This window comes from Branchiostoma belcheri, unplaced genomic scaffold (genome assembly GCF_001625305.1).
Source record: "Branchiostoma belcheri isolate BF01 breed outbred unplaced genomic scaffold, Haploidv18h27 scaffold20, whole genome shotgun sequence".
Lineage (NCBI taxonomy): Eukaryota > Metazoa > Chordata > Leptocardii > Amphioxiformes > Branchiostomatidae > Branchiostoma > Branchiostoma belcheri.
The window spans coordinates 2,865,506-2,877,334 of record NW_017803491.1 but is presented as its reverse complement, the minus strand read 5'-3'; the positions used below and the strand labels follow the sequence as shown (position 1 = coordinate 2,877,334).

General features: G+C 42.2%; 2 protein-coding genes across 2 annotated transcripts in view; both read right to left on the bottom strand.

Moving 5' to 3' along the window:
* The window catches only part of LOC109469140 (rhodopsin, G0-coupled-like), a 9,044-nt gene extending 5,575 nt beyond the window's left edge, over nt 1-3,469 (bottom strand). Inside the window, exons 1-2 of the mRNA XM_019767541.1 lie at nt 3,067-3,469; nt 521-717 (exon numbers count right to left, since the gene is read on the bottom strand). Of these exons, the coding sequence (XP_019623100.1) occupies nt 521-717; nt 3,067-3,304 (435 nt within the window). The 5' untranslated portion in view covers nt 3,305-3,469. The remainder of the gene's footprint in view (nt 1-520; nt 718-3,066) is intronic.
* A 2,886-nt stretch (nt 3,470-6,355) lies between these two features.
* LOC109469092 lies at nt 6,356-11,822 on the bottom strand (the record flags this gene model as incomplete). The annotated part of the gene is made up of 6 exons (XM_019767476.1): nt 6,356-7,744; nt 7,929-8,071; nt 8,812-8,901; nt 9,404-9,492; nt 10,673-10,786; nt 10,974-11,822. Coding segments are annotated over 6 exons (2,046 nt in total), but the record flags the coding sequence as incomplete, so codon positions are not given.
* Nucleotides 11,823-11,829: the final 7 nt, after the last annotated feature.

The window sequence follows — 11,829 nt, the reverse complement described above, 5'->3', positions numbered from 1 at the left end:
GACAGGATAGTTGCACTCCAAGACGTTGATTATGAAATGCACTTCCACATTTAAAAGCTACATGCTTGCGTGACAGGCCACGAGGCATTTCAAGCTCTGCCTAATGGCATTATATTTCCACCCTTAACATGATTTGAGCTTCCTCCAGGAGAGGTACACACTTAGATGTAGAACATAAAAGCTACGGGCGTACGTGATAAAACGTGACCTGTTGGCTTCTTCCCTCCTCCTGTACTTTTTCAAAATACTTTTCTTTGCACACCAAGACATTGATTATGATATTCGGCTACACAAACGTGACCTGTCCTTGGTACTGAACACTATCCACGCAAACGTGACCTATCACTAATACTGAACACCAACAACAACAACAAAAAAAAACTATCTTTTGTACTTAACACCGACCACAAAGCTCCGGACTTTTTCTTAGAACTGCACACCCCTTGACTGAACGTTCAACTATGCATAGAGTACAGAAACACTACAAAGTACTTTCATATTGTTTTCAAGTGGTTCTTACCGTGCAGATGGCGTCAGAGAATAACCATTGGTGGGCGTAGCCTGATAACGCAGAAAAGGGATACCCAAATATGGTTACGCAGAGGTTGGCTGCGGCTAGGTTGATGACGAGCAGGTTCGGCGCCTTGCGGCAGAGCTGTCTCCACTTCAGGATAAACATCAGCACCACTGTAGCGTTACCGACGGTCGCCACCAGACCTAGGCGATAACATAGCGCTGGAGTTACTGATACTGAGCCAGTCCTACTTTTAGTCAACCCCTGCTGGTGTTAAACATCACTATAATATCAGGGTTTCACTAAAAGCAGAGATGAATCGCAGTTCTTAAATCCGAATTTGAAAAAAAAATACATAGCGCTAAAGTTTGCTGATTTGATAAACGATAGTGCGTGGCAGGCCTTTATGCTATCTGGCAGCTACTCCAGACAGAGATCTAGAACGCATTTTCGGCGACACCTTCGACGCCAAGCGGCGTGCGTTGGCGTGCTCCTTATTTGTAACTCGCCTCCTGGCACATGACAATATTATGTTGCAAATGCTATGCCACTCGGAAGCCCTTACACGGAGCTACATTGTAGGTCTGACCTAATTACTACCAACCAGTCCTTCCTCCTTTCACAATCACACGCGTTTTCGTGCGTCATGTGTCTTTTTTTTACTCTATATGACATATTTGAAGTACGTTGAGAATTGTCTGTTAACATTAGCAACTGTTATGAGGCAAAGAATAAAATGTAGGTCATTCGGCCGTGTGGCAGATATGTTTTTGAAAAATGCGGAACGTATTTGAGTGCATCCTTATACAATCAAGACATTTTGATGCATAATGAATGCGGTAGCCCTTTTTATCTACTCGAATGACGTATATGTACATTGAAAATGTTGTTTTCTGATGTTGGCCATTGTCCATTGTCCTGAGGTAAAGTACAAACAGAATGTAGGGCATACGTCCTTATGTTGTTGAAATATGCGGAACGTAGTTGAGTACATACAGTAGTTGATTTCGTCAGAAAAAGGTGATATGTTCTATGTGACAGTTTCAATGATTCAAACTAAATACCATGGGTAGTCGTGGCGTCTGTAGATATTTGCAAAGGTTCTCATGCGAACCGAAGTGGAACGGAACACTCACTGAATAGTCTCGTTAGTATGTCTAACGATGGGTGAACTTCATGTAAAATCACTGTGTGGAACCAATTTAAATGTAAGACCGGCTCCAGACATGAACGTCTACCAATGATTATTCCACGGCGCTCTTACCTACGAAGTTGCAGGTCGCCGAGTCGTACGGTTTCGACGTCTTGACTTGAATTAATTCATGCAGTCTGTGACAGAACCAACCACTGACAATGATTTGAGACAGCCTGCCGTATCAAGGCAGCTGAATTTTGCAGGATACATGCACGGCTATCCTATGAATGCCTTCATTTTGCGATCGAACGGCGATTACGCGACGTGTATCATTGGTCCTTGCCTTATCTTAGACTTTAGAGGTGTTGGTATTAGGGATGTCGGCATTAGGCCATAGGTAAGCTAAAATAAAGATAAGCCCACTGATCGACGCTAAATTGACTGTGCGATATTTACTACAGAAACCAAAAAAAAATCGCTTACACTACTTTAGAGTATGACTCTCAACACACTTAGTATAAGATTAGGACATTTGATGATGACCTGATATGACGCGCTCAGACTTTACAGTATAACACTTAAGCCTGCTGCCTTGTGCAAATGATCGTACCCCGGCGCCTACCTACAGCAAACGCACAAGCCTTACTAAGCATATTATCTGACAGCTACACCTGCTATAGGAGATGGAACGGAACAATCGCTGACAGGCTCATCAGTATGTCTCACGACGAGAGTTGGACTTCATTAGTATGTCTCACGATAGTTGGACTTCAGGTATTAACTCTCAGCGGTTATTCGCATGTCGCCGAGTTGAACGAACTTGAATTTATTCAAGCGGGCTGTGATAAAACGTAGTCAGCGGCGACCTTTCTGTATCGTGCGACTGTACTGTGGAATGACTTCACGTTAAGACATCTACCAAACTTTACGAAAGCCTTTGCTTTAAGAAAGCCCTTGCCTAACCTTTGACTTTTTATTTAAGACCTCCATTTGCCTTTACCGCTATTAGGCCATGCAAAGCCATCATTTTATGTTAGACAAGTGGAATGCACGTTTAATTCAAATTTCCCCAACAAATACTGGTATACACATCTCTGAAAATGAAGTGTTGTACAACATAGGGAAAAATCTATGCACTCGCTCGCTCGTGTATTCTTTTGTTTTTACAAATTTCATTTCATCCATATGGTATGGTATCTATCACCCATTCTGACGTAAATCATTGAAATCGACACTAGCTTGAGCGTGTGCGGTAACTTACGGCAGAAAAATCTCTTACATTAAGAGTAATTCTTTGTCTTTCAACACACTTCTCAGAAGACCAGGGCAATAAATGATAACATGAAAAACGCTCATCTGAAACACCCGTTCATCTTTTGTGTCAGACACCGTGATGTAATTACAGAATGTCACTTACCTACTATGGTGAGGTAAACCCCCATGATAGTGGCCGACACGCCGTGCTCCAGGCTCCAGGCGCGGTGGTCCGTGGTGTTGTTGGCCGGGATCATGATGAAAATGTTCCCGGCGCCCAGCTGGGAAGCTCCGGTGCTGTGGCGTCTTGGTCGCTCTAACGTCGTGTCCTCTGAACAACCTGTGCCCGACAGTGGTACGAATCCCTCCCGGGATGTATTTTCTTCGCTATTCTCTACCATAAAAATCAAGCAGCAGGAAAGCGTTTGCCTCAGCAGCTAAAGGTATATCCTGAAGTCCAAGACAAATGCTTCTGAAATGTTATTCTCAATCTAGGGTCCAGTCAGCATCGGACTCAACAACGTTAACGCAAATGTAAGCTAGAATTTAAGGCTGTTACGCCGAAATCATGGCCCTGGCCGGTGCGACAATGTGCCAATTAACGATGTGACAGCCGTACAGACTGCGGCATACGTTACCATCTGATGGAAGTACCAACGGCTTGCCGTCATTCAAATAACTAGTCAACATTACAGCCAATCAGAGAGAGGCTGCACGTCAGTACTGTGCAAGAGAGGTAAGACTCAAACGTAAAGGAACAATCTATATATACTGGCAATAAGTTTTGTATTTGCATTTTCATATTGGAGGATCCACTCATAACCGGTGGGTGTTTAGTGGGGGAATCGTTCATTGGTTTTTTTTTGCACATTCACAAACTTAAAAGTTTGCCTTGTGATAGTTGGCGAACGGTTTAAATAGAGGTCAATGTACATCAGACTTCTTGGACATCGACCCTGACATTTACACACAGAATATTCTTCGGCCCATCTGGCAGCAAAGTAATTTAATTGACTTACTGCCAATTCTCGTGTACAGGCCACGCACTAGGTCTCTGAAGCGATGTTGGACCTTCTCTACCAACTGCTCCCAGGATAGAAACGTGTGAGCGATGCAAAATAGAATTTAAAAAAATTCAGGCAACGCCAACAGTATTAGTTACTTATCCTAACTGAGCTCTCTCGTTTTTCTTACAAAAGATAGAAGGCGACCACCGCAAGCAAAATTCGAGACAAATCCAACCACCGCTAAACACTTAAGTTACTGTTTATCCCGTAAATTCAAACTAAGTAGACATCGCTTCAAACAAGAGAAGCTTTGAAAGGTCATAAGTTATCCTACGCTGACCTAGGCATATAGTATAGAGAAATCTGACCAGGTATACCGTGTGACCGTTATCTTACCTTAATGCCGGCAATGCACGTTTCATTATCACAAAGAAAGAAATGAAATGAGAAAAATTAAAAGTTGAATGGAATGAAAAGAGCCCTGGATTTTGACCTACGTCCAAAAATCTACATGTTGTTTGTAGTCTCCACGCTGGCCATAGGGAAAATAATTTGACGAGGGATTTTGTAGTTGCAACTTCGCGAGTGTGGATGTGTCCTCCTGCCAGATTCTACCATCAGAGCCTTTTGTCAGTAATTCAATCTAGCCCTCTAATTAGATCTACGTCATAAACTATATATAACCACATGTTGCCAAGGCTAAGGAAAAATAACGTTTGTAGATTTCATCCCCGGGCTTCTGAAATATGATGACCCAGAGCTGACAGACCTCTTTCCGCTGGACAGTACCGCTAATGTTGAAGTCACATTTCCTACCTGTCTATCTATCGCTATCTACCTGTCTGTCTACCTGCCTGTCTGTCTGCCTGCCCGTCTGTCTATCATCTATATTTCGGTCGTTCAATGGCCGTTCAGTGATCGGCGTGTACGGGAAAGGAGCCTCAGTAACATCACTTGAGGAAAGAGGGACAAACAGGTACTTCAGTACTTCATGCTGGCGCCTATATTCCTGGGCAACATCTCGCGGGTGGAAAAAACCCTTAATATACCTGTTCGAAGAAAATCGTTACGTAGCATAATTGGTGACGCCTGTGAAGATGAGGCATCATATTGTATGCGCGAATGAGGCGAATAGGGTCAATTTCCCCGCATCTCAAGATGTGCACAGCTTGTGTAAAACATCAGCGAAGGCTCTCAAGTCGACTTTTCTTTCATTTGAAGTGAATTTTACATTTATCTTAAGTATTGTACTGTGATGCTCTACCTGCAGTCATCAACGGCTCACCCGAGTAATGAGCACATGCATTGTATGTAAAACTCATTAGTGATAATTACAGACGTCATCTTTTGTCTGGATATACGTGGGAAAGTAAAGTAGATGCCAGTTATTTACAAAACGCTTTTGAGAACTCTTGAAAATTGAAAAGAACTGTGAAAACCCAAAACGGTTTCCCACGTACACTATTGTTTATCGCGCCCCGTATTTGAAAAGCCAATGCCGGCTAATTGGAAAGAAAATTGTCAAGTTGCAAGACATATTGAACCAAAAGTATGCCAAACAAACCACCAAAAAGGACAGGAATGTAAATGATGTAAAAAAAAGGTTATAACCTATTTTCTAGTCTGTTTGAATACTAAATACAGGCAGCTTATGGTAAGGTGAAGGTTGTCGTTATCATTTCTTCCAGTGGCTTTAAAGGCTTTTACATCGACGCCATAATGATTATGATTTGAATACCCAGCGACCATGCTGGGTTAGTGGATTTCAGGTGTAGCATGTGGGCGTAATGTGGAAAGCCTATATACATGTAGTACGAGTGTGCAATGCGGCTCGCATTATCAGCCATGCAAGGTTACTCATTCCCTTCTGGCGTGTTTAATTTACTTAGCTTTTTCCATGAAGAGGTTTAGCAATACATTCACGGCCCGGGGCCGCCGGCTTTACGCCTACACCTGAAATTTAAGTTCACAATCTCACAACCGTGCCCAATCGGGGTTTCAACCTCCTAATCCTTGGAAGTTAATCCATGCAGTGGGGCCACATACCGCAGCAAATATCAAAATGCATTACAAGTTGTAGAAGACGTTACGAAAATATACCTGTTCTTTAGCTCTGCCAATCAAGTCCTTCTACGATGCCTTACGGACGTCCCCCACATTTTCTTAGGTCAATAATGGTCTGTAATACTAGTATTCTGCTGTGCTAACAAGCACTTTTCAATGTCTCCTCACCTTCCTGGTGACTTTCATGTAAGCAATTAGAGACAGAATATGCTAGACGGGTCAACAATATGTATGAAGCTAACTTGTTAGTATGTGAAAATTCACACACCTTACCAGACTATCTGGAGACTAAGGTCAGGGTAAGTCTAGCTACTGGTAATTTGACACAAGGAAATTGATTCAGAGCCCAAATGCGAAGGAGTAGGGAAACTCAAAGCTAAATTGTTATTCCATAACATGTTCTTCCACAAAGTGGTTTTTAATACATAGCCATACCACATTACATAGTCCGTGGCCATACTGTACTTTTTAAGTGAAAATGATTTTCTTGGCTATATACCCAAAAAATAATAGAAAATTACTCACGGGCAAAAATTGAAATGTCTCTATACATGTATTTAGATTTGCTTAGAATAATAGGTTTAACTGCAAGCGTGCCAAATTTGGTGCTTTTAGACGAATTTGCACAATTTTAACTATGCCGCTCGACTAACAAAGAAACGTTGTTACATATACAGTAAATTTTAACAAGAAAATGTTAATTTTTCCCAGCAGTTGACTGTGGGAAAGAAAATATGACACAACACTCCAGTACCTGGCAGCAACATTCAGTTTACTATAGTATATTTCAATCATTTTTGGACTGTGTGCTTTATATTCTGACCATTGAGCAGTTTTGTATGAAAATTGTCAATGTTTCACAACAGTTGTGAGATAATACCCAACATACCAAAAAAATGTTACACATCCAGGTAGAATATTACGTAATATGCCATAAAACTGTTGTTTTATTTATTTTGTATTAAGCTATACAGGTGAATTTTTCTTCTGTCATATATTCTGGGGTTTCTCAGAGTCCAGTGTCTTGTTGTGAGTGTGAGGCCAGCTCAAGTAAGGCTGATGCTAGATGTTCAGATGGCTGACTATCCTCACATCTGTCTGCAGTGTTAGAGGAAGAGGTGGCATCCTGTTCTTCATCTCTTTTCTCTCTGTTAACTTCTGTCTCTCCATCAGTTGTTTCAGCAGGCTCTTGCTGTGGCTCTCCCACTTTTGCTACACCTATTTCCACGTCCTGTGTCTGTCCCGTGTCCTCTCTTGACTCCATTTTATTTCTACGTCGCTGAAACCTCTGGGAACGAAGACTGCCGCATTGTGACGACGTGGGCCGTGCGTACGGATTCTCCCGCGCTTTCTGTTGCCCTTGTTCGCCTGAGGTGTCGTTCCTGTCTTGCTGCTGTTTTGGTTTCCGTCCTGGCTTTCTGCCGACTCTCTTCCCAGCCCCCCCACCTCTACCTGCAGGCATCCCGCACTTCTCACAGACATGTAACGTTTTCATCTTCTTCATCTTCTGCTCATCTCCAACATCACTCTTCCTCTTCCCTGTCCCTTCCTCATCTTCTTCTAACCCACAATGGACAAGTAAAGCCTGCACAACCGTTTCTATGTGACTGGCCTGCACTTTGTCCACCTTATCTGAGCTTAGGTGAGTCTGAAGTTTTGCAATGTCTTCGTTTATTTGAGTTATCTGTTTTTGCAAGCCGGCAGACCTCTTGTTGGAGGTACTGTGGTTGGAATGTGCGCTGGGCCTTGCTGATACTCCGATGTCTTCACCTGGGATAGAAAAACAGAGTTTTTAAAAAATCGACTCAAAGATGCATGTAGCAAGTTAACAAACTTACACACCCCTTTGAAGTCAAATAACCCTTTCTCTTTCTGGTCAAAAAGACATTGCAAAGCTGGCTCAGAACACTTGAAAATGAGGTGTATCGTGTGATAAGAAAAAAACAACAACTACCATCCACTGTGACAACTGAAGCTGTCTCTCCCTCTTTGTCTGGCAGATTGGTTTGTCCCTCTGGTGTTGCATCTTGACAGCGCGGCACGATTGCGTGGACATTACCGGAGGGTAGAGTGTGGTTCGTGTGAGTCATAACATACCTGCAATGGGAAGAATGCATTATGGTTACCACATTATGATTACCATAACATTCAACTCTGTTATGTCTCACCTATAATTTTCGGATCAAGAATAATGTGATAATGAGTGCCAAAAGCTACAGTTTTACAGGAAATGGCAAATTACTATTTGCTACAGCAGATCAGCTATAAGACTGACGATGATGATAGAAATAATGGCAAATTCTCCATGTAATGAATGAACTGAGTCCACTTTACCTTGTAATCATCCAGCTGAAATTCGAAAAAGATTGGCTGAAAACAATTTACAGGAAAATTGTACAATGTACCTTGCTCAGATTTCTTCCTACAACCTTGAATTAATTCATGCAAATTGCATGTTTTGAGTCTCTTCATGTTTTCAGTTTCTATGCAATGTGAAGCACGTCGGCAGAATGTACTGCGCCTGCGCAAAACCCTGATTTTTCATGCTTTTTGTTGGATGTTTGGTCAATGACAATATCAGAATTTTCAAGACATCCATCTTTATCATAACAAATCTGTCCCTTAACATTTACCCTTCCTTGGCATGTGTAGAGTGCCAGCAGTTTTCTGTACGGTATTGTTTTATTAGAAGATGTTATACTTATAGAGCATCAGTACCATATGTAAGATTGCAATCAATTGTAAGTTTGTAAAAACTCAATTCAGATGTAAGTACATGTACCTTGTACTTCTGCCGGGTTAGTTTTATATAAAACTGAAAATTGGAAATAACCCACCTGACAGTGACTTCCCCATCCGCTGCAATCTTGGCAGACATCCTCGCCAGACAGACAGAGTTGAGTTTGACTGATCCGCGCGGTTTCCGACTGGAGAAACATGGAATTACAATTTACATGAAAAAAATCAATGAAGTATTTAGAGATGTTGTGAATTTCTTGTTTTATTCATTATTGAGAATTTCTCGGCAATTCTGTCCATATTCACTGCCTCCCAGCCTGTGGTTAAGCACCATTTCCCCCTCCTTCCGTGATTCTCTTGTATTCATATAGAGACATGCAAGCAAAAAACACACTGAAATATAACTACATATACTGAGGTAGAAAACAAAATGAATACCGGTATCTACCGGTATCAAATTCCAATCCAAAAAATAAAAACGAAAGTAAATCATAGGGAGGATAACTCAATAATGGAGATGAAAGGTTGCTTCCAATTACAATATCCTTTGACCACTAATAAACTACTTTCAACATGGCATAACGAATTTACTACACTTCACACAAAGGAATAATCATGCAACGTGACACAACGTAATTCTTCTACAATGTAACATGATGAATCAAAAGATATGAAAGTGTTTTCTGTCACCGTTTTCTGGGCTTGGCGAGGTCCTCTGGCTTGAGATGAGGCTTACTGCTGCCGTTTCTATGGCAGGAGAAGTACAGGTACTGGTGCGTCTGGGGGAAATCACAAAGTTTGTCAGCAAAGTTTAGTGGTAACTGACTTAGAATCCAAAGGTTCTGGGTTCGCATCCCAGGCAGGCCCTGAGGAAAGGCTCTAAGACTCAGGTGCACATGTCAAATACATGCATACATTAATAATAAGAAACAGGAGTACATTGTATAACACCCTCCTCCAGGCTATTGATAGTGTTGCTAAGTACTAGAAGCTTCAAATAATGGATCAAAGTGATCAGTATCAGCTTTGATCTTACAACTTCCTTTCCACCTCTAGGCGATGGTTGGTGGATACCTTTATTACATTTACCTTTAATTTTATTAGACAACTACAAACAACTGATTCTGTGGGTGTTATTGCCTGTAAATTGGGATCTTACGAGGTTTGGAGCTTCACCTTACCAAAAAAAATTGCATATTTAAAAAAGAGTTAGAGACAGAAAATCCTAATAAGACCATAATCAGCAAAGGCATTTGAAGTGAAAGTGACAAAAAGGAACTGCATAGAAACAACGTACACTGTAGGAGGATGTTATGACATCAAATGGTTCAAAGCTTAGTAGCACTGATACTGTTTCCTTTCATTCATTTGAAGATTTGAAAATTCACTAGTCTTCCTAAACAGGATCCCTTACCTTCCACTTAATTGACATCACAAATACCATAGGGAGTGCACCCTACAGGTAATTGTCACTGTAGGGCTTCAATATACATTGTACATCCAGAAATAATTAACAACCAGTGCATGCCCCACAGTCACAGGGTGTCTATCATTAAAGTCATTAGCGAGAGACTACTGTGTTAATGTTTAAGGTAGCAAATGTTTTGTTCAATTTGCCGAGTATGCACGGCAATAATTGTAACAGGTTCATGCTTTAAAACCCATGCAATATTAATCAATTTCCCTAACATTTTTATATGCACAATCAAACAGTGGTGCTGTCCTAAGAACAACAGCCAGGATTCAAACTCTCAACCTTTTGGTTCAGAGGCAGTGTTCCTAACCACTAGACAGTACATACTACCGCACATACAATGTAGTCTAGTGGTTAAGCAACACTGCCCATGGACCAAATGGTTTATTGTATGCAACCAAGGATATATCATTATCATCAAACAATAAAATATATTTTTCAGTCTGTTTGATTTCCGTTTATTTGTGATGCCTCACTCAGCTCACCTTGCTACTCTTACTGGAACCAGTGCTCTTGGGGAACTTGGCTCCTGTCACAGCCTCCTCTTGTCGCTTCCAAGTCATGAACTGTTCTACCGAGTCAAACGTCAAGTCCTCAACCTGGGATGTGGAACCAGCAAATCAACAATTACATATTGACATGGTAGCAGAGAGTTGAAGTTACATCTAACTAGTGACATAGAACAGAAGTTAATGCAAAATTACTGTACGGATGTCCAAAATGTTTAAATCAAAAAAGGACCTGTCTCCTTAGCTATGAGCTGCAATAACAAAGATTCAAATTTACCTCCACATTTGCTTGATGTACTGCACTGTAGTGAGTCACCAGCTCCCTCACGCAGCGGTAGCTGGCACTGCAGCCTGGCACTGCGCACTTGGAGGGGAAGGGCCCAGTCTCCACTCCATGTAGCACCCTCAGGTGCCGGAGCATGCTCTGGGAGCTACAGAACACCTTGTCACACACGTGGCAGCGTTTCTTAGCCTCTTCATTCTGTGTTTTGGATGCGTCGCTGGCGGATGGTTCCTTTTCAACAGATAGTTCAACTTCACTGATGACTACCCTTGTCTCTTGGTTGTTTGCTCCTGTGTCCATCATAACAGTTTGGTTACTGGCTCCACTAGTGTTAACCACAAACTGACTACTGCTTGGGGGGACTTGAGTGAGACTGGTAGCCACTCTGGTTAGACTTGGAGCTGGAGCGATAGGCGTGTATGTACGAACAGAAGACAGGGACTGGTTTGCGACAACTCCCGACTTTGATACGGTGCTGGCAGAAGCAGGAGTACTTGTCAGCAATGTCAGTGCAGTTGACAACGTTCCACTCTGAGCAGAAACTATACTCGATGCTGGGATGGACCCCATACTACTGTCTGATGCTGCTGTCGCTATTCCATTGCCTATGCAGCTGATTGTACCAGGCACCATCCCTGCCTCTGGTATCGTGACCAGCCCGTCTCCTGAACCAGACACAACACCAGCTCCAGAGCCTGTCACATATGTGACGGAGGCGGCGTTGAGCTGTGTAGCGGCCATGTTGGCTCCAAGAGGGACCAGTCCAGCCTGCTGTGTGACGGCACTGGGAGTGGCATTCTGTAACACCTGTGCTGTCGTTGCTGTTGAGAATGGGACAGCAATGTTGTAC